This window comes from Gavialis gangeticus, unplaced genomic scaffold, assembly GCF_001723915.1.
Source record: "Gavialis gangeticus isolate Ggan-Ray unplaced genomic scaffold, GavGan_comp1, whole genome shotgun sequence".
NCBI classification, from domain to species: domain Eukaryota; kingdom Metazoa; phylum Chordata; order Crocodylia; family Gavialidae; genus Gavialis; species Gavialis gangeticus.
The window spans coordinates 4,454,345-4,477,191 of record NW_017728960.1 but is presented as its reverse complement, the minus strand read 5'-3'; the positions used below and the strand labels follow the sequence as shown (position 1 = coordinate 4,477,191).

The 22,847-nt window shown below is 49.3% G+C and overlaps 1 protein-coding gene across 5 annotated transcripts in view; it reads left to right on the top strand.

Annotated features, from left to right (window-relative positions):
* Positions 1-22,724, top strand: part of ARNT (aryl hydrocarbon receptor nuclear translocator) — a 44,270-nt gene extending 21,546 nt beyond the window's left edge. For 2 of the 5 annotated variants that reach the window (XM_019528202.1, XM_019528239.1), the window contains exons 5-22: positions 2,418-2,462; positions 5,462-5,675; positions 6,350-6,563; positions 7,575-7,674; positions 8,120-8,185; positions 9,218-9,303; positions 9,715-9,791; positions 10,499-10,633; positions 11,339-11,413; positions 12,003-12,154; positions 13,787-13,897; positions 14,656-14,737; positions 15,417-15,540; positions 16,135-16,234; positions 17,001-17,151; positions 17,740-17,899; positions 18,723-18,871; positions 20,469-22,724. In XM_019528202.1, coding sequence (XP_019383747.1) covers positions 2,418-2,462; positions 5,462-5,675; positions 6,350-6,563; positions 7,575-7,674; positions 8,120-8,185; positions 9,218-9,303; positions 9,715-9,791; positions 10,499-10,633; positions 11,339-11,413; positions 12,003-12,154; positions 13,787-13,897; positions 14,656-14,737; positions 15,417-15,540; positions 16,135-16,234; positions 17,001-17,151; positions 17,740-17,899; positions 18,723-18,871; positions 20,469-20,558 — 2,131 coding nt within the window. In that variant the 3' untranslated portion in view covers positions 20,559-22,724. The other 3 variants (XM_019528229.1, XM_019528220.1, XM_019528211.1) reach the window with 3 other exon arrangements.
* Positions 22,725-22,847: the final 123 nt, after the last annotated feature.

Here is a 22,847-nt window from a genome sequence, read left to right as displayed (position 1 = left end):
GAGGTAAGACTAACTGGCCTATAGTTTCCCGGGTCCTCCTTCCTCCCTTTTTTGAAGATGGGAACCACATTGGCCCTCTTCCAGTCCTCCGGCACCTCTCCAGTGCACCACGAGTGCTCGTAAAGCCGTGCCAGGGGACCTGCAATGACCTCGGCCAGTTCCTTTAGAACTCTAGGGTGGAGATCGTCGGGACTGGCTGACTTGAATACGTCCAGCCCCTCCAGAAGCTCCCTTACTAAGTCCTTGCCAACCCTTGGCCCAGATGTACCTCCCCTGGGGCCCCTTGAAGGGGGCAAGACCCCAGTAATGGTGGTGGAGCTGGGCTTTAGCAAAACTCCTTTCAGATTGTTTTGATGCACAAAGTTTCCATGCTGAAATCCTGTGCCGCAGCAGTTTCACAGCTGTGAAGAGCTTTTCAAGGTTTTCAGCCTAATCCCTTGTTTCTATCCCTTTCAGCCACCTGAGCTGCAAGGTCTTGGAAGGCTCCGAGTCCTGTGCGTGTATATATTGTCTTCCCTAGAGTTTCTAATCTCAGTCTGATTCTCTTTATTTCTCAGTGCAGTTTTGACTTCCATGGCTTCAGCTTAGAACTGAAATACTATGACTTCCGTTGCACTTGATATCTACTGATGCCTCATGCGGCACCTGTTATTTATAGCATTGTGCATGTTATGCCCTAGGAGTGCTTGAACTGGATACACAAATTCAGTCCCTGACTCTTCAGGAGTTATGAGTCCATTAATACATCTGGTTATTCAGTGCTGCATGGGGGTTGGGGTGGAAATGCTTTTTCACCCTCTCTAGCTGACCAGCTTACACCCTCAAGCCTAAGATCAGGTTCTACTGGTTTTGACATGCAGCGCTATAAATGTTAGGCAGGGATCTATTATTAGCCAGGATCAAATAAAAAGACTACAGTGTTTGACCTCTACTGTGATGGCAAAACAGACCACCAAAACACCCAAATCATTGAGGTTTAACAGCAGTCCGTATACATGGTCACTCTGTTCACTAACGGGATTCTTCTGCGTAACACTTATAGCATGCATTCATTTTGGACTTTTACATGCACTGTCCCTTGTGCTTGCTGACCAAAGTGTAATGCACAGGGTGATGGGTTACTTGAAAAGTAGAATAGGTCCCCAAAGACCTGGGTATAACTATCAGGAAGGATATGTGGGAGAAATCTGCCATTGGAAACCTTTTTGGTAACAGTGGAAGGTAGGTGAGAAGAAGGCTTAGCTTATACAAAACTTGGGGAGAACGTGCCACATAAACGATTTCAGCCTATGGGTATCATTGCTGCATTCATGGAATTAAACCACACTTATTTTGCATTTCCTCAATTTCAGTTAACCCATTAATCTTTCTTTCAGGCCTCCATGTATCATCCCAAGCCTCTGATTAGCTTTCACGTAGCCCCATTTTCCAAAAAAGAACTTTCTTCCCTCCTCTCTCTCTTTACTAAAAGCAGTGCCTGGTAGTGAAACATTAGATATTTGGCACAGTTCTTAAGATGTTTTACGCATATTGCAATCAGGTAGTGATAGCAACACATTTTGCTCTGTGAATCCTGGTTGTGTTTTGGATAGAAGAGCCCTTTTTATGGCTAGGAAGTGAGGATGATTGACATGGAGAAAACTCTGATCTGCAGTGGTAAAGGTGGCTTTTGAATTGTGCTAGCTAAGATGACCTGATCAAAGAATACAGACAAATGGAAAACATATCAGTTACCTTTGTTTTCCCAACTCCCTTTGCTTCTCAAAGTGTTATGTGCCTCCATGTTGCTATGAAAGATTTTTGTAGGTACTTTTGAGATGACTTGCAGAATACTTTTGTATGCTTACATGCCCACACATGAATCATGTAGATGCCTCAGATGTGTACGTGCTCCATCTCGTTACACAGCTTTTGTGTATGTTTTAGAGTATGCTTGTATTTCCACCTGTGAATCTCTTGACATTTGTGGATAGCTGTTGGTCTTCTGTCTAGTTCTTTTTTCTGTTAATGCTGGAAAATAGCATGTGTACTGATCCCAAAAAAATATCATCTAGCCAGGAAAGCATAGTCTGTGACTAGAGAAAAGATTCCCACCTCTGCTATTTATCCCTTTGACGTGAGGCAAAACCCTCCCACAAAAGCCACTTAGTTTCTGTCTCTCAGTTTAATCAGCTGTAAAATTAGCCTTATTTGCCTACCGTTTTGCATCGGTAAAAGTTTTGAAGCGCTCTGAAAACATTTTGGAGACATTGGTGTGTGTGATTCTGCAAAATTTTACCCCCTCTGTAATATTGCCCCTTTATGAAGCTGATTACTGTTGGCTTGGTTTTCTAGTACATCTACCCTTTTTTATATATATATTTCTTTTTTTAAATTTTTTTTTCTGTTGTAGCTTAGTTCACTGATTTTATTTTTAGGTCTGATGATGAACAGAGTTCAGCGGATAAGGAAAGACTTGCCAGGTAGGAGAAACGGAGATTTTAAGCATGACAAAGCAAGTTTTCCCTCTCCTCCATGTTCCTCCAGGCATCTCCCTTTTTATTTTCTGACCTGCTGCAGTAGAAGCTTTGAAACTAGACAGACTTCGGTGCAAACTGAATTCACAGGGCACCCAGGGGGATTGCCTTCAGTGAAATTTTGTTTTGCATTCAAGCTCAGACAGCAAGAAGACAGGTCACAGCGCAGCCAGTTCATCACTTGTTATAACTTTGCTAGCCTGCCCTGTGGAAAGTAAAAGCACTCTTGTGTCAGACAGACGTTAGAAGCCAAATATCACCTACTTGTAAGTCCCTGTCGTGGTTTTTGCCATGGTGCCTTCACCCACTGCATGACTAGACCTAACAAAAATATTGGCTGGTCTCTTTGCAAACACAGTACGAGGACTGCATGATGCTGCCTTGGTCCGTGGCAAAACTGAATGGGCGCTATGCTGTTTTCTTGAAGTCGTTCCTCTTAAGCAAGATCGTACTGGCTTGGGTGTTGGTACCCTGTGATCTTTTTGGTTGGCTTATTACTATGGTCCGTTTGGTTCTTTTTGTGTGTGGGTTTTTTTTTTTCTTTTAAAAGGCAGGCACACCTTCTGAAGGGCAGACTTGCATAGCTGAGATACCTGAGGAGATAAGGATGGGGTTTGGTGGGTGTAAAGGAAAACCAGTGAGTGTATCTGTGGTGGGAGAAGAGGGGGTTTTCTACAGAGTAGACAGTGATGTTTTTGAAGAGCTTTCCTTCCTCTGACATTAGTGACCCACCTCTCTTCATCTCTGTTTAATGCCCTCTTGCAAAATCCAGCTTATTGTCAAGAATAGCTTGCAAGAGAGCAGGTAAAGCCCTGTTGCTCACTTCCCTATTCCCCTGACACTATACCCTTATCTGTAGCTTGGCAGAGCTGAAGGGGAGGTGAGTGGGGTGCTCCAAGCACTGTTCAGAAGGCCCTTTCCCTCTGCAGCATGAGATGAAGCCACCACCGCAGAAGCCTAGAAGGTGACAGGCTTCCCACTGGTTTTCCTCTCCTCACCAGTTCTCTCCCAGTATTATTTTCCACCATTCTCCCCCTGCTCTATCATCCATCCACTATTCATTTTTTCCTTCATGTGCTTCTTTGCATCTGATCCAGCTTTCTTAAAGGAAACTTGGCGTTTTAACCTGGTGACAGATCTACCTTTGTCACTCAACTAACATCAATCCAAGTAATAACAGCTAAATTGCACTCGGGCCATAAATAGGATTCCAATGCATTCTGCTCTGGCTGGGGGGAGGTGTCAGTCGGCTGTTTTTTCCCACCCAACACCCCAGAGAAGATGTTTTGTGAGCTGTGTTAAGCCTAGTATCACGAAGAAATCAGGAGCACTCATTCAAATGCATCTCCAGAACTCTTCCTCTGCTGTGGCAGAAATCTGTGCAGATACTTTGTACAGGCTGGTAAGGGAGATGGCTTCATAAAAGCAGTGGGCAAAAACTCCCGTGTGCCTCCTTCATCTTCAGAACAGAATCCTGGAAACTGCAGGGCCTCATTCTCCTTTACGTGAAGCCCTTTTGAGCAGAAGCTGCCATATTTTTCTCTTGCATGATGTTCCCTGGAATATAATCTGCACCTTGTTTTTGAAAGGCAGAATGAAAGAAAAAAAAGATCTTTCCTTGTAGTAAGTAATAGGCCTGTGTGAAGTGGCAAGTAATCACTTTGGATTCGGATTCAGCTGATTTGGAGGACAGTGATTCGATTTAGAGATTCGAATCACTGTCTCGATTCGATTTGGCCAAATTAAATCTGAAAGATGTGGCGCCACTTCGGAGATTCGGCCATAGACTAAACAGAGAGCTGACACAGCTGCTTCCAGCTGGTAAATCTGTTGGGGTTGGGGGAAGGAAGGATTTGGGCTGGGACTGCAACAAGCTGCCCAGCGTGTGCGGGATGCAAGCACAACAGTGCTTGGAGCAGGGGCTTTGCTCTGCTGCCGTTTGCCCAGCCAGGGTGGGCAGAGGACACGGTCACAGCTCGCTCCAGATGGAAGGGGGCAAGCAGCAGCAGAGCATAGCCCCTGCTCTCAACACTGCTGAACCTGCCCCACTCCATGCCGGCTGGGCAAGCAGCAATAGGGCATTGCACCCGCATCCTATACCCCCTGCCCCTCCCGCAACCCCAGCAGACTTACCAGTTGGAGGCAGCTGTGTCAGCTGCCTGTTTTAGTCTTTGGCCGAATCAATTCAGATGCTTCAAATGGATTTGGAAGTTTTAATTGGTCTCCTGATTTGATTCAGATTCAGAGATTCAGTCCCCCGAATTGGGCAAAATCTCCTCTGAATCGAATTGGCTACTGAAGCTACTCAGCCCTAATAAGTAACCAGGTAGCTCAGCCTGCTTGTTCTGCTCCACATGTATTGCTGCAGTATTTACTTCCCATTTCAGCCCCTAAGCAGCAGGACCTGCTCTTACCCTATTTCTTGCATATAATATGCACTCCAATTTCCAGCAGCATTTTTTTGGGGGGGGCGGGGAGTGTTGTATGTGAGAAAATAAGGTATTATCATGTTTTGGTTTCTTCATACTACCAAAATGACATAGCTGGCCTGTAGTTTACCAGTATAGAGACCTACCACAGTCACTGTACAAGGCCTGCTGTGGTGGGGCCAACTACTGGCTGCAGTAGTGCCTTCATACTGCGGTAGGAAGCTTCCTGTACTAAAGTAGCTCACTGTCTTCAGAAAAGCTTGAGGATAGATGTACTTTATAGCAAGAACCTGTCATACAGGGCAGCGAGTCTGTGACGTGAGCTCCTCTTCCTCAGACTTGTTCCCGTGTCCTGCATGCCCAGTATGCCAGGGTATTGCTGCCTTGCTACCTTCTGAAGACCCCAGCACCTTCTTTTCAGTTTTGCCCTCCACAGAGAACCCGGGGAGAGCCACTGTGGCCAAAGAACTGAGCCACTCGTTGCCTCTCTGATCTCTCTCCACTCTCCACCCCCAGGGAGAATCACAGTGAGATAGAGCGGCGACGGCGCAACAAAATGACTGCCTACATCACAGAGTTGTCGGACATGGTGCCCACCTGCAGTGCTCTGGCCCGCAAGCCGGACAAGCTGACTATCCTGCGTATGGCTGTGTCGCACATGAAGTCCCTGCGGGGCACCGGCAACACCTCCACCGATGGCACTTACAAGCCCTCTTTCCTTACAGATCAGGTCTCTGCTTGCCTGCATTGCTAGGAAGCCCAGAGGGGCTTTTGCTGGTTGCCTCTGCCCTGTGTCAGGGTGCTGTTGAGCCTCCCTCAAAGGCATTGGGTGTTGGCTAGAGCCCAGGATGGGGATGAACACTGGAACATCCCAGTCCCCCTGCTGGGACCAAAGCTGGAGGGTCCTGGCAACAGGCTCTTGTCATTCCATTCAGTGTCAGACCAATGCCATATTTGGGCTCAGGAAGGAATTGTACCTCCCGGCCCGACTGGTATGGATTTGCTGAGCCGTTGCCTTCCTCTGTAGTGGGTACAGCCTCTGCCTGGGATCTCTTGAGTATATATTAACAACCTTTTATAGAAGCAAGGCGTTGGCCGCTGTGGCCCCCCTGCTTTCCCTGTGGTAGGTTCGGGTGTGATGTCTTGTGCCAGGGTTGACAGTAGTTTTACAAAGAGGTTAGATGCTGGATGTGTTTGGGATGGTTTGGACAGGGCTGATTGCACGCAGTGTGACCTCTGGAGGTTCCTTCGAGCCCCACTTCTCTGATTTCTATGTCCAGCTTGGCAAAAGGGTGGCTGAGGTCTGGGGTGGGGGTGGGGAGAGAGCCCAGGGCCTAGAGGTGGTTGACAGGCAATGAGTGCCATAGTTGCTGGATTAAGAACATCTTTCTGTCCTGTGCATAGGAACTCAAACACTTGATTCTAGAGGCAGCCGATGGCTTTCTATTCATAGTGTCCTGTGAGACGGGAAGGGTGGTCTACGTCTCGGACTCGGTGACTCCTGTCCTAAACCAGCCCCAGTCTGAGTGGTTTGGCAGTACCCTGTACAACCAGGTGCACCCAGACGACGTGGGCAAACTGCGGGAGCAGCTCTCGACATCTGAGAATGCGCTGACGGGTAAGCCAGCCTATGGCGCCGAACCCCTGTGCCCGTCTGCCTGCCATGTGCGTGCCCTTGCCAGGCCAGGCCTGAGTCAGTGGCCTTCTAGACTAAGCAGATCATAGGTAAATTGGGCTGGAAGGGACCTCACAAGGTCCCATCTGGCCCAGCCCCCTGCTCAAGGTAGGATCATCCCTGTCTAAACCATCCCAGCCCAGTGTCTATCCAACCTGCTCTTGAAAACTTCCAAGAGTTTTTAGATGGTGTTGAACAGACTGAGATGAGCCATGATCCCAGTGGGCTGATGTTCCCCCATCCTGGTTAATGGTGCTAAACCTGTTTCCAGAAGGGTTGCTCTATTTATGTACTCCAGCAGTTGTGAATCCCTTTACCCTCCAATGCACAGATCATTCCCCAACCCTGGAGGTCCTCCTCGATGGGAGAAGCCCAGCTAGGCAGATGCTACCTGTTGATCTGAATGCTGGAGGCACCTCTTTGCAATCTCTAAATATTCTAGTTAGCTCTGGCATTTGACTTCTTTTCACCTCCTCCCTCTTTGTGCTTACTCCTGATTTGTGGGGACAATATGAGCACCATGCTGTCAGCTACTGGAGTAGGGAACTAGCTTCTGGGAGATACTGTAAACAAGGCATGGCCCATCTGCAGGATGTGTGCCTCAAACTTGTGTGTGGCACAAAACAAATTGGGAAGGGAGCAGAAAGCAGAGCAGCAGCTCAAATGGGGTGTGTGGAGCGGAGCAACGTCTGTCAAGGGAGTGGGCTCAGAGCTGCACTCAGGTAGGGGATGGGGCCAACTTGTGGCACGGTTGCCCCTGAATACTCTGGTACCTTTCAGTTCCAGGAAGGGATGGGTCGCAGCTACATCCTATTCTTGAGCTGGTAATATGGAATTTGGCTCTTAGGAAAACAGAGGGATGCCCAGTGTATGGGCTGAGGCATCCCAGTGCCATAGTGAAAGCGTCCAGAGTTGTCCTGTAGACCATCAGCACATTGCCTTTTCTCTGCGTAGGTCGTATCCTTGATTTGAAGACAGGGACAGTTAAGAAGGAAGGCCAGCAGTCCATGAGGATGTCCATGGGCTCCCGTCGGTCCTTCATCTGCCGAATGAGGTACTAGGAAGAGCACAGCCACAACTGTGGCATGTCAAGTCCTCACCCAAACCCCGCTGCCTGCCTGTCTTGTTAGCATTAAAGTGGTGAAGCCTTTGCTTTGCTCTTCCATGCTAGATAAGATCTGAGTCATCTGATTCCCTGCAGGGAATTCCACTCTCAAATGATCCCATAATTTTTTTCAGACCTGTGCTAATAGCTTTCAGGGATGTTGCCGCAGGTAATTTTATAATGCCAGCGCTGCATTCCCGCCTTCCTCTGCGCTTGCTCTGAGTTGGGGCGTGACTTTTCACATTCTGTGGCCATAAAAGAGGCTATTTATACTTTTAAGGCAGGGGGAGGGAGTGTAAAGGCAGAATTCGTGTTGGTAGTGCTTCATCTTCCAATTCAAGGCTTTGCAGGCTGTATCGATGAGGATTAAAGCTTTCCCTCTTGACCACGACAGGTGTGGCAGCAGCTCTGTGGATACTGTCTCTGTCAACAGGCTTAGTTTCATGAGGAACCGATGCAGGTAAATCCATGGGGGGGCCTGTTGCACTGTGCTGGGAAACCAGATGGTTCCAACATCATGTTGGCGGGCAGTGAGGGAAGGTGCTGTGGTGAAAGCGTGTATACAAGGGGATGTTGCACAGGCTATTTAAGACTCCTGCTATGTCAGAGGAAAGAGGCCAGGACTTTTCAGTTTAGAAAAGAGATGCTTGGGGGGATGGGAGAAGGGTTTACAGAACGCTAAATGACAGAAAGTAAACGGGGATCCCTCGTCTCTTCTCTCTCTACAAGAACTAGGGGTCACAAAAATGAAACTACTAGGTTGTAAGATTATAACACAAGGAAGTTCCTTTTTACACTGTGTGTAATTAAAACATGGGACTCTTTAAGATGTGGTGGAAGCTGCCAGTTTAGCCACATTCCCAAAGGGGTTGGACACATTCTTGGAGGAAAGGGGCACCAGCAGCTATTGAGTATGGGAGTGAGGGATACAGCCGCTGAATCAGAGCTTCCTGGACCTTAGATGCTGGAGGATGTAAGTGAGAGAGGAACAGGGGAAAATACCCTGGTCAGACCCAGTTCGCTCCCTTTCAGCATCTGCTCCGTTGTCCCTGTGCGACACCAAAGACTGGGCAACATGGACCCAGGGTCTCACCCAGGAAATGGCACTTTTGTACCCTCGTCTCTACCTTAACAAGACACCTTTCCACAGGTGCTCTGAATATGCCAATCCTCTTTTTGCAGCATATAGTTTAAATGTCTAATTAACCTTAATCCAGGCTGAGATTCTGCTGCTCTGTGTTCTTGAAAGTCTCACAGGGGTCTTACCAAGTAGAAAATAAAGCAAGCTCCACTCTCTTGTGTCCCTTGAAATTACAGCACTTAGAATCATTCACAGTGCTCACCCTGGACTTTTCAAATAGGTGTAGCTCAATATGTTGTATCTGGAGCAGCATTCCTTGCTTGCAGGGGCTTTGGTTGTGCAACAAATTGGAAACAAGTTGGCCCATAAGACATAAGGAGTAATCTCTCAGTAATTTTTTCTCTGCCCTAGGAACGGATTGGGTGCAGTGAAAGATGGTGAGCCTCATTACGTGGTGGTACACTGCACAGGGTATATCAAAGCCTGGCCTCCAGCAGGTGAGAAATAACGGCATTTATCAGTTGTTCAAGTCAGCAGCAAATTAGCATCCTAAAGTCAGACTTTAGGATGAAAAGGAATCCCACTTTCTTAAATGCTAGGTTTGGATTCTTGCAGGTTGTGGGCATTATAGTAGGCGTTCCAATACTTGTGCACATTTAATTGGTGCACATTTAATTGGAGTGTAACCAGACATGGGTTGCATTATCCAATCCTGTGAACTCTGAATTAGAGGTTGAACCGGGAGAGGGTGGGGTGCTTTTAGTTTGAGGTCCTAGGAGAAAGAACTCAGGAACAAATCAGCAAGGAGTTCAATACTTCTAGTCTTGCTTCCCCTTGGTGGAATTAGTGGCCTCTCCTACAGACACTGCCAGGATTCTTTCAAACATTCCTTTTCCTTTTGGTCCCAGGCATCTCGTTACCAGATGATGACCCAGATGCTGGCCAGGGAAGCAAATTTTGCCTTGTGGCCATTGGCAGATTACAGGTGGGTACAAACTCTTGTGATTCAGCAGATCTTGCAGAACATGGCAGTTGTGAGAATTAAAGCCCCATTCTACATGACGGGGGTTATTTTATTAGCCAGCCAATTCTGCTTTTCCTGAAAGATCTTATGCCAACATATTCTCCATGTGTGATCCTCCTTGTTTCCTTTCAGCAGCAACGTCTTTGGCTCAGGATAAAGCAAATACCATGTCTGCTGTCTGAAAGCTTCCAAAGCTCTGGCTTGCAAAATGTACAGGGAACTGTTTCCCGCAAGCACCAGTCTCCCAGACCAGTGTTATATGGCGCTCTGACAGCTGTCAGAGAGGCCTTCTGGGAACTGTCGTGCCAGTAGATGTATCAAATGCCCTACTTGGTTTCATGATTCCTCCTTTGTGTCATTCTCACTACATATGGATGACAGGAACATGGCAGCCCTTTGGAAATGTGTGGAGGGTGTTTAAATGCTAGTAAATAATTTCATTAGGCTTAGAATTGCTTACATGTTTGCCTGGGCTCAGATGAAGCAGTATCTCACCCCTCTGACATCCCTTGTCAAATTGAGGTTTTATTACCTGCTGCTTGTTCAGGTAGTACATGATACCAGCTGCTGGGCACAGGGCAAGAACATTATGGTTCTGATCTGGGTTAACGTGCGTGTGTGTGCTCGTGCGTGCAGAGTCGGTTAACATAGGGTCTGTTTCTCCCCAGGTCACTAGCTCGCCCAACTGCACAGACATGAGCACTGTTTGTCAGCCAACAGAATTCATCTCCCGACACAACACTGAAGGCATCTTCACCTTCATAGATCACCGCTGCATGGCAACAGTTGGCTACCAACCACAGGTGAGACACTTTCCAGGAGAGTGCAGGGTCAGCTGGCCTTTTCTCCACACACCTTGTGGCTTTGCTTATCTAAATAAAACTGAGCTGAAACAACAGTGAGGGTAGAACCAGACATGGCATTCTCCACTGCCTGTTGCTTAGAAAAATAGGCAAAAACTTGCTTTGATCTGTACAGGGAAGTGGCTCTGGGTTATGTCTAGATCTAATTGAGAGAGTCTCTATCTCCGCATCTGAATTGAGTATTCAAAGGGTGAATTTGTACTGCAGTGATTTTTCAGCCAAGGGGCCACAAGATCTTTTTACGAGTGTTATGTGATATTAGCATTGGGAGGTTTGCAAACAGCCACGTGGTTTACAAGATGAACCTAGATATTTCCAATAGGTACTCAGAAGGTTATAACCCTTCTGTCCTGCTGAGTTCTTTGAATGGAAGAATTGCTGTAGCATTCTGCTGTAGTCAAAAATAAAAACAGCAAGTGAAAGTGAAGAGCTGGCATTTTCCAGGGGGGGACCGTAAGTCTACTAAGGCTGAAAACCTTTATTCCATTGTGCTGTTGCTGAAATAAGCTCTTATCTTTGGGCGTAGTGTGGGGAAGAGAAGCGTCTCTAGCTGTACTCCACTGCCCAGGGTAGGTAGGAGCTGAGGGAATCACCTTGCCAAATAAAGACTTATTTGAATTCATTTTCTCTCCTCTTTTGAACTAGGAACTTCTGGGGAAGGACATTGTAGATTTCTGCCACCCGGAAGACCAGCAGCTCTTGCGGGACAGTTTCCAGCAGGTTTTTAGCTTTTGCTCCTCTCCTCTGCTTGTGGGTTTGTGGCAAGCCTGCAACGTGGATGGCTGTTTCTGTTAGCCATCAGCCTTGCAATGGTGGGAGGGTAGAGAAGGCAGCTCTGATTCTTATCAGCACAGGAAGTGAATGGAGTTTAACTTTTATATCACTCCATTAATGAGTGGCAAGTGGTCAAATAGATAACTGTTCTTCAAATTTATGGAGAGGCAAGCAAGTCCACTCCTTCCCTCTCAATCACCATGAGAAGTAGTAGCTCCTTGTTCATTTGAACATAGCTAATTGAGCGAGTGCTTTGAGAGTAGCTAACATTTTAATGTATCCCATCATCGCAAAGACGTGTCACTGAGGGTGTAAAGGAAGTGGTATGTCTGCTTCTGTAGCATCCTAAGCCTCATTGGAGGAACAGATGAATGGAGTAGCTAGAATATATCTGGAAGGTGTAATGCAGTAGCATGGCCTAAAGTCACAGGGCACCCCGGCCAGCTGCTGGTGGGGTTGGATGCCTTTATGCCTATACTTGAGGTTGCTCCATATGTCCATTATCTGGTGCTAGCAATAGCCTTGCTTTTTCTAGGTGGTGAAGTTAAAAGGCCAGGTGCTGTCAGTCATGTTCCGCTTCCGGTCCAAAAACCGCGAGTGGCTCTGGATGCGAACCAGCTCCTTCACCTTCCAGAACCCCTACTCAGATGAGATCGAGTACATCATCTGCACCAACACCAGCGTGAAGTATGTACGCACAGCCCACAAGCACTTTGAGTTGTACCACAGGCATCGTGTTGGATTCTGCGTCTCCCAGGCAGAGAACCTGAGCTCTCAGGGTCCTCACCAGTCTTCTGCTCAGTTTAGACCCCAGTAAAGTCTCTAATCACACAGTTTACTATGTTCCCTTGACGAGATCTTGGCCAGATATTCTCAAACAGCTATTTTAAAATGCATCAGCTGTTGCTATAAAGTAAATATTGCCATCTCCCTGCAACAGCGTGCCCCAGAACTTGGAGACCTCTCCCCCATTGTGGTGCTGCAGTAAGATTGCTTGTCTGCCCCACCTTGCCTGTTCCCTTTTTGCTATCGTAACTGATTCTCCTTGGGAGCAGTCAAGGATACTGTTCTCCTTGGGAGCAGCTCAGGGTGTTGTTAGAAGTGCCACATTTGTGCTGTGGAAGGGAAATGCTGCTGAGGAAATGCATCTCATAGTTACATGGCTAATATTAGCCATGAAGGATGCCTGCCCATCCAGACTGTAAACAGAATCAAGGCTGGATGTCCAGTTCCCTTCTAGGTCTTTTTCTGTTGCAGAGTACAGGCGGCAACTCGCCCTACCCACTCGCTGTCAGGAGATACATGAGCAATATTGCCCTGATTCCTGCTGTGGGTTCCCTTTGTTTCCCTAGAGCAGTGGTTTTCAACCTTTTTTCATTTGCGGACCCCAGAACATTTTTGAATGGAAGTGTGGACCCCTCAGAATTGTAAGTATAGGTATCCACATTCTTTTGATTGATCATAGTCATCTTTTAATGGACCCCTTAGACATAGTCTGCCCAACCCTCAAGGGTTCTTGGACCACAGGTTGAAAACCACTGTCCTAGGAGCATGGTCAATATCCAGGAGTCTTGTCTTTATTTTATCTCTGTCCTGGCATTAGAGGCATCTCTTTGAACTCCTTCATTCCCCTTAGTCCAGATGCATCCATTCCCATTTCCACGTTTTGACCTAAAAGTATGTCATGCTGTTGCAGCCAAGATGTCATCTGGCTGGAGGGGCTACACTTTTACAGCCTGTGAACTGTAACTGAATGCATCTTATTTCTCTGAGACTGAGAACTATCCATGGCGCAAAAGGAGTTGCATTTAAAAGCCTTAGCAGGAAACTCTTCCCTGTGTTCCCTCACCATGTGGAGAGAAACTGGTTAATTTGAGGTACTGGCCATTATACTGTCTTCAGCTCATCAGAAGCAGAACCCAGAGGTGCTTACCAGGGATTTAATGTGAACATCTCTCTGCAGTTAGAAGTCCCTAGCGCTTGTCATATATCTGCTGAGTTGAATGGAGAGTCTCAGACCTTTTTATAGGTATCAGCATGGAGCTGCTTGTGGTTTTGAGACCTGTATTAGCCTGGCAAGGCTTCTAGCCTGCCCTGCTGAAAAACACCTCTGATGGGTACTGTGCAGAGGCTGTAGTCACCTTTGGCTCGTGGGTCTTATTGTGTTCAACATCTGACCCAAAGGACTTTGAAATAGGAGGGATCTTTCCATTGACTCTGGGCTTGCCACTACAATACATCCTGCTGCGGTGAAACCCATCCAGCTTCTCCATGCAGCGACCAGCTCTGAACTCAGCTTGTATCTTTCTTTCCTCAAAGGAATTCAAGCCAGGAGTCACGGCCTGCCCTGTCCAATGCCATGCCAAGGCCACAGCTGGGGCAGAGTGCCAGCCTTCCCCTGGAGATGGGTGCAGCGCAGCTGGCCTCAAGGTCAGAGGAGAATGCAATGCTCTTTGAGTCCTCTCTTATGTGGGTTATCTCCTCTTCTCCTGGCCCCCTTGTTTGTATAAACCCTGTCAGGTGTCCTTACACTCACTGTCCCCAGAGCTGTAATCAATCCTTCCTAGCTAATGCCTCATTAAACACACAAACCTTGTGTCTGCTGCCTTGGTAGTCTGCTGGTCTGTTTAAGCAGCAGGGCTAATTCTGCAACTGGCAATTAAATTTTAACTGAGCGGAAGCAGGGAGTATCTGCCTGGTTGTAGTTCAGGCAGCCGCACAAACTTGTAAGGGTGTTGGCTGGCAGACAAGGAGAGCTGTAAACTGCTCTTGTCACTAGGAGCTCCCTTTTGGGGTCTGCCTGTGCCATTCGCAAGGCACTGGTGAGCAGCCTTTGGCTATTTTTGTATTGACCGTAGCACTGTCTCTGGGAACACAGGTCTGGGTCCTGCTATAGCAAGAGTGACCAAGATCCAGCCCCAGAGCCTTGTCATGCAGTCCACAGGGCTTTCTGTGGCTTCAGAAATTTGGTGGAAACCTTGTCTCAATTCCCAGAGCCCCAGCACCAAATTTCCAGACCTGTGGGGAACTCTGAGGGGTCGTGTCCTCTGACCCACAGGCTTGCCAGGCACTGCTATGCTACAGCATTCAGAGAGGCTTCTCCTCTAGACATCCACTGGGTCCAGGCCCAGCACTGTGGTTGCATTTAGCCAGATGCTGTTGTCTTCTCACAGTTGCTTCTATTTTAGACCGCAGCAGCCGCCACAGCAGCAGGCAGAGCTGGAAGTGGTTCCAGGGGGAGAGAGCCTGTCTGGGTACGAGCACTCGCAGGTAATTTGGCAGGGAGCAGGAAGGCTTCCAGCAGTGTTTATGTTGTCCTGGGTGGCATGATCGATCCTAGCCCAAAAACTGGCCCTCGTGGGAGTGACCTAGAATGCTCCTGCGTGGAAGGCAGTGCCTGGGTGTGGTACACATGAGGGTCCAGGCTTTGAGCCCGTCAGCTCTTTTTCTTGTTGATCAGGGGTGCTTAACCCCCAGCCCATGGGCCAGATCCAGCCCATGGCTCCATGTTATCCAGTCCACAGAGCTCCCCATGGGTCCAACATTTAGCAGCTGGAGAGCATTGGTACTATCTCTTTCCCCCACTCCCACCATTGCTAAATTGTGCTGGATCAGGCAGCAGTCGATGCTGGGCAGAGGCTGGGCAGAAGCAGCACCATTAGGATGCCATGGCCCAATCCCAGTGCACTGGGGGCTGGGAGGTGGCAGTGTTGGGACCAAATCCCAGCACACAGAGGTGGTGCCAAGCCTGTGGGGACCAATCCCATGGGGAACAGGGTGATTCCAGGACCTGATCTAGTCATGGACCAGCCCTATGCCAGTCCTGTGGCCCGTTGGGCCAAAAGGTTGAGCTCATACCATAGATGATATGCTGTTAGCGAGCTTCCTTCGTGCCTTTGGGGAGGTATCCCTGCCTTTGCCTGCTAGTTACCCATGTTTGTGTCTCCAGGTCTCTGTTCAGCCAGTCACAGCAGCCGGCCCTGAACACAGCAAGCCCCTGGAGAAAGCAGAGACCCTGTTTCCGCAGGAGCGCGACCCAAGGTTCAGTGAAATCTACCCTGGCATCAGTACAGGTAGGGGGAGCTGCATACGGTGATGGGGTGGGGGTGACTGATCTCAAATCAATATTGCCACTTGTCCCATTTATTAGGGACATTCTGTAATGGGCACCTGTACACTTGTTTATCCACCCATAACCTTTTGCCCCAGACTATTGCCCTGACCATGACCCCCCAGTGCCTTCCTGTCTACAGCCAGGATCCTGGTCATGCTTCTTTGGGTGGGGAGGGGTGGACAAAAACTGTTTGCCCTACACCCAGAGCCAAGTGCCCCAGGTCTGGAACCTCTAGTGTAACCCCCCACTTCTGCCTCTTCACAGCTGAGCGCTTGTCTGTTTTCCTGTACTCTGAGATCAGATCTCGGCAAACCTCCTACGCTCAAAGGATATTATGCAAAGTTTGATTAGACAATTGAGAGGAAATAGAATTAAACAAGCTGTTACAAAACCGTCTGGCGCCTGGATAATAGCGTGGCTAAGTGACAAATGAGCTTGTTGTAGCAAGCCAGGGCAGATCATCAGATTGAATGGGAAGTGCTCAGAGGTTCTTGCTCCCTCCCATGGGCATCATTGTCTTCCAGGCCCTAACCTGAATTTGGTTCTTTCTCAGATCAGAGCAAAGCCATTCCTGCCAATACCGTGCCTACTAATCAGCCGCTCTTCCCTCAGGGAAATACTTTCACCCCTACCCGGCCTGCGGAGAACTTCAGGTGAAGCTAGGGCACTGGCTGGGGAGTGGGGTAGCTGTGGATTGTACTTCTGTTTGCACTTTGTCTGTGGACTCTCCAAAAAAGGAAAGTGCCAAAGGTGTGACTGGGGGTATTAACTGATCTAAAGCAATTGGACTGTAATCACCATCCAGGAAGCATTAGCTCTGAACAGCTGGTGTGGGAAACAGGCCACTGAAGTACGCCAGTTCTGACTCAGCTTGTCTCTGGGCAGCCCAACAGAGGAGAGCATCTGCGGCCTATGTATGCAGGTTTTGAAACTTACCCATGTGGGAGAGTTATGTACACCATAAGACACTTGGTCTTCTAAAACCAGCATCAGTCTTCATTTGCTTTACTTCAGCTTGCCCATCAGTTGTATCTAGATACTAGCCCAAAAAGGAATGCAGTGATGCGGGGTACAAGTGTGGGGGTGTAAACCATTGCTGCAGTCGAGTAGGGCTGATAACCCAAGAAACAGGATTTTTTACTGACAATCTGCAAACTTTTTACTGACAGCCAAAATATTTTTTACTATGTTTGGTGTTTAACCTCTAACTTTGAACCCCACCCCTGTCAATGGCTTGGCCAAAGAGTTATAGTTATATTATGTAAAATAAGCATCAGTAGAAAAAAGTTTGGTTGTCAGTAAAAAGTTTGTAGATGGTCAGTAAAGAAAATTAATCTTGGCAAATCTGTTTCTGTGATGCACTGTTTAATTACTGCTTAAACCCAGGTGACTTTTAACACTTGCTGTCCTCCACTCTAGGGGCAGTAGCATGGTACCTCCTGTAAATATTATCCAACATCAGTCTGCCTCCACCGGCCGAATCTTAGCCCAGATTTCTCGTCACTCCAACCCCACTCAGGTCAGCGGAACCAACTGGCCGGCTGGGTCACGGCCCTCGTTCTCAGCACAGGTAATAGCTCCTAGATGTCTGCCATGGGCCTTCTGCCAGTGGCAGGGACTCATGCACATGCTGTCACCATGTAAGTGGCTTTTTTGGGAAATGTTCTTAATCCAGTCATTCCTTTGAAATAACCAAGAGGGTGGGAGGAATTCCTTAGGAATCATGTGGCTGAGGCAGGTCCAACAGCACTGGTGAACCTGGCCTGAAATGAGGTTGTCAAGCCCTGAGCATTGAAGCCCTTAAAGCTGTGGGGGTGAGATGTGGGGAGACAGGGTGTTAATCCTCCATGCTGAATACTACTGTCACCATCTTAGTCTTAGTCTGCAGGTGAATGAGTCCCGGACTTGAGTGCTCCCATCTCCTGTGTAACTTCTTGCTCTGTCAGTCAGAATGAGGCCCTCTGTTACATTTTCCCCTAAAGAGCTCTCATCCCGTGAGGGCCTTCTAGGTGCAGCAAAGGGCAGACCAGCAGTGGTAGGGCAGCTTGCGCTGCTTATACTCCCTCTCCTTGGTTGATGAAGGATCTCTGTCTCCAGTGCTGGACCACATGATGATGAGGAGCAGAACGTAACCGTGTTCCCTTCCGTGTCCCTGCAGCAAGTGGCATCCCAGGCCGCGAAGACCCGTTCCCCCTCATTTGGGATGGGCACCTTCCAAGGCACCCCCTCCTCCTTCAGTCCCATGTCCACATCGGGCTCCACAGCCTCGCCTGGCAGCGCCGCGTATCCCAACCTCACCAGCCGTGGCACGGGCTTCAGTAAGTGCTAGTTCTTTTCTGTGAGGACCTGGGGAATAGGGTCTTGAACCCGGAGCCCTAAAGAGTCTCCGCCCAGGGTGGGTGGGGGGGTGAAGGGCACCTCTGGAATCCCACAACACTTGCCATCATGACGACTTCTCCAGAAACCCATCCTGGGTAGTCTTGTCTCCAGCAACAAACCCTTACTACATGGGGCTGTTAATTCTACACTCTAATTGACCTCACGGTTAAGTGGCTGATATTGGTGGGGGGGGGGGGCGGCCTCCCATCTACTTCAGTTCCTTGCATACTACACTCACCTTTCCTCTCCCAAAGTTCAGTCCTCCAAAGTTGATAGGGAAGCTAATCTTTATGGCTGGAACAGAAGCATGGAGGCACTGTGCTATAATGGCTTCTGCTTGTCTGTGGGCTGGCAAGCAACTGGGGAAGAATCTGGTTTTTCAGCCCTCTTGCAGCCTCTGCCAAGTAGCTTTCAGCTGAGTAGCCTAATCTGGCAGCAGCTGAGAGGGTTAATTCCAGAGCTTTTGCCCTGAAGCAACCAATGAGGTGGCTGAGGGTGAGGCCGGTTGCTGCCTGCAATTGGCTTTTGGCCATGACCAGATTCTGCTTTCCAGAAATGAGGTGCATGTCTTACTGTGGGGGGTTGTGGTATGCAGGCAATTATGGTCCTGGTCTAGTTGGCTGGGAGCGTAAAGTGGTAACATTCAGCTTTCAAATCTTGCCTTTGCCAACCTCTTGATGGCCCTTGGGACCAGCAGCCATCGTTCCCGGTGGTCAGAGAATCTCACATTTATAACTTACTGACCTGTTCCTTGTCAAACAGCCACTGAGACTGGGCAGACGCCAGCCCCGTTTCAGGCACGGACGACAGAAGGAGTGGGCATGTGGCCTCAGTGGCAGGGACAGCACCACGGGCCGGCATCAGGAGAGCAACACGTGCAGCAGCCACCCACCCAGTCAGAGGTCTTCCCGGTAAGAGGGCGCCTGTGGCAAGCAGGGCCATGAGTTCAGGCGGGTGAGCGAGCTCTGGGGCCCTGGCAGATTTTGCATTTAAGGTGTGATTTGCTGGTTCATCACTTAAGGAGTGACCTGGCCCCACATTCAATCAATGAATGGGAAAACTAGGAATACGTCACAAAGCTGTTGCATGCAACATGCATAATACGTTACGGCTGGTTCTTACCACACATGGGATGTGTGGCCAGTGCTCCCAGTTCCTTCCAGATGCCTGTGTGCTCCAGAGGCTGGGAGCACACATCAGCTGATGGGGCACCCTGTGCTCCTCTGACTGAGAGCTCCAGGTAGCTGATAATGGCTTCTAGCTACAGAAATGCAGGAAGCCAAACTTGCTGATCCTGGACTCCCCCTGCACCAGGTGCATCATGGCACAATGGGATCTGTGGCAGGATTTTGGTTTTTTTTAAATAAAAAAACAGAGTAGCTCTACTCAGCTCCATCTCCCCTTTGTCCTTTAGAGACTCTGCCCAGGCTCCGGCTTCCTGCCACCTGCTCTGATGAGAGATATGACCCATTAACTGTTAACCCTCCTTCCAGACTGCTCTGTAAGCCTTATCAACTTGCACCCAGCAGGGCATTTGCTGCTGGATAGGGCTGTGCAAAATTTTGGCAGCCATCTTGTTTCAGATGGCTCGGGCCATTTTGGCACCTGAAACACCAAGTCCAGATCAAAACAGAAGGCTCAGGAACATCTCTGAAATGAAATGAGGCATCCAAAATGTTTCGGAACACTTTGGAGTTTCGCAGCTGGGCTTACAGGGAAACAGCTATATGTTGCTGCCCTGCCGTGCAACTTGGCTCCACAGGGAGCAGAGATCTGTTGCTGGGGTCTCCTTGCCACTGCTGTCCACCCTGCAGTGCCCAGGCAATCCAGGGCTGCACGGGGTGGGCAGCGGCGGCGAGGAGACCCCCGGCACAGATCTCTGGTCCCTGCAGAGCCAGGTCGTGTGGCAGAGCAGTGCTGGTCCCTGCTGTGCTACCTGGCCTTGGCTGCACTGGGCGGGCAGCGGCAGGGAAGAGACCCCAGTATGGAACTTCCCTGCTGTGCAACCTGGCGTGATGGGGATCAAATCTCCGTGGGGGTCTCCTTGCCTGCATGGAGGGCAGTAGCCCTCCCCCAGATGAGCCACCCAAGGGCCCCATCCTGCTTCCCGCTGGGGCCTTGCGGTCCCTGGCCCCAGCCACTGTCCAGCTGGGTCGAGCTGTGCAAAGCTTCCCTTGCAGCCCGTTCGAAACAGATTCGGCTGCAATGAAACAGGACAGTGATCCAAAACAAATTGCTGTCCTCTGAAACAGCCGTTTCGCACAGCCCTGCTGCTGGACTTCTTTTGCCTGTCTGTAGCAACCTCTTCCTGCTAACAGCACAGGGGACACAACTCTGTCAGCTGCGGGGTGCAGTTGGAAGCGTCTGTAGCAGTCTCTTCTTGCTGTGGTGTTTTTACAGATACCCTCTTCCACACAACTAAAGGAAGACGTTCCTCACCCCTGCCTGAGATTCCAAGATGCAGCAGCTGCCCAGATCCAAAACTAACCACGTCTTTTGTCTTTCCAGGACATGCTGTCCATGTTGGGAGACCAGGGAAGCAACTACAACAATGAAGAATTCCCTGAGTTAAACATGTTTCCCTCCTTCTCGGAATAAAACTCTTGTAAGTAAGGACAGCAGCCACCATCCAGTTCTCAAGTATCTCCATGTAAAGGAAAAGCACCTACAGCTTTCTTCCAAGACTGCTAAACTTTGGAAACACTTCCTTCCTCCTGGTGGCTGGGAACATGCCCCCGAGAGCCCCAAATGGATGATTTGCTGTGGAGGAGACAGCCATGCCTCTGGGGTGCCGTGAGCACCAGTGGTACTGGTCACCAGAAGATTTCAGGACTGGAGTACCCCTCCATGGGGAAGTTCTGGTAACGCTCCCGGCTTGGGCAGCAGGGTGCCCTCAGCACAGAGCTTACACATCTTTTCTTCAGCCCTTTTTAAGCTGTGTATCAGAGCTGTTTTTAGACTTCAGCGGAAGGATTCCCCCCCACACACACCCTGCCCTGATTGACGCCAGGAGGGTAGGAATCCTCCTCATCTTCTCCAGCCTGTCGTGTGGGGTCTACACGTTGCCCAATCAAGGGACTCCTTCTTTGCCATCTCTCCAGGAAGTCAGGAGCAAGCTTGTTACGAGCTCTCCAGCTCGTGGGAGTGGTGCTCCGTTAGACCTCCATGCATACGGCAGCATGGCTGCTTTTCAACCCAACCTCGTCCATAATCTGTGCAATTCGTGTGAGTCTCTTAGTACAACCTATAAATGTGTGGGGGACTTTCATACATGTACACATGGGATAATGATGAGCCATAACGTAGCTTTTGTGGGGCAGGAGTAAGTGAGTCAGGCCACAGCTGAAGGTGTCAGCACTGCCCTAAACCAGTGTTTAAACAAGTTCTCTTGAAGTCCATCAAGGGGGAAAAAAAATCCCCATGTCTTTCCATGCAGGTTCAGCTGTCTGCATCTCCTTCCCTCTTCTCTTTGGTAAACCAAATCACAAGCGTATGGATCAAGGATCCAGGTAAAAATAGCCAGGGGCTGGTGCTCACATCCCCAAGGTGTTTCATTCTTGCCTTCAGGGATCCCTCTAAAGAAATCCTTCCTGCCTTACCACAATCTCGTCCTTGGCCTATGAGATGGAGGCTAAGAAGAGCGAGAGCATTTGCTGGAATAGTTTAAGCCTTGTGTTCCCAGTTTGTTGGCATCTTTCCTGAGGGGGATAAAAACAAGAAGCGCCAGGCCCTTTCTCAGTGGCTCCTGTAGACTCTTGGGCAGGCACCTCCTGGGTCTGGAAGCGTCAGAGCCAGACGCTCAGGTTTTTATGTGGGTTTCTGGGTATTTCCAGAGTACTGATGACTCTCCAGCATCAGGATTTAAGCTCTGCCTTCTCATGCTTTCACTCAGACGGTTCAGAAACTAACAGCACAGGGCAATGCTTTGCAAAGGCCTGAGAAATTGAAGATGGGGGCGGATCCTGGAGACGGAGGTTGGAGACTAACAGGAGATTCTGGCTATGAGGGTGGTCGAGCATTGGAATTGGGCGCCTAGAGAGGTGATGGAGTCTCCCTCCTTGGAAGCTCTCGAGCAGGTTTGACAGATGCTTGGCTGGGATGGTTGAGTCGAGGTTAGTCCTGCCTTGAGCAGGGGCCTGGGCTAGATGTGACCTTGTGAGATCTATTCCAGCCCCACTTTTTCCCATCATCCTCAGTGCTGTTTTCAGAAGATCGCTTCAATGTTGAGGAGCTTTGCAAAACATCCCCCCCCTCCCATCTGCATCTGCTCCATGCTGGGTTGATTATCAGGGTAGCCAACAGCAATAATGACACATGGCTCTTCTCTCCAGCTGGCTTTCCAAATACCTTCTCCAAAGGTCTTGGGCCTGCTGGGCCAGTGCTTTCTCAGGCTGAGAGCAAGTGCCCTATGCATCGTGTCCTACAGATCTGGATCCCAGGCACATGTGAACCAGCTGGCAGGGAGTGTTCAACAGCCCAGCAGCTGCATCCGTGTCTTCACTTTACCAAAGTCAAGGGAGACTAGCCTGGGAAGCATGGACTGGCAGCCAGCACTCTTCCTCTCCACAGCCATTAGGAATGGACCGGTGTTGCTCCCCCAGCCATCATGTACTGTGTGTGCATCTTGTAACAAGGGGCTAAAGTAGAACTTGGCCTCTCTTTAGTATATGGTGAGCATCAGGCTGAGGCTGTGGCTTCATCGCTCCTCCCAGGGGCAGGAGGCTTGCTTGGTACCAAGCAGGTGCTAGCAGCTCAGTGGAGCTATGAGGAAGAACCCTGGGTCTTGCCATGGGGAGCTGCTCTCTCAGCTCAGGCTCCAGAGCCCCCAAAACAGACAGCTCCTGCCAAAGAGCCCCATCACCAGCCATTAGCTGGTGGTGGTGGAAT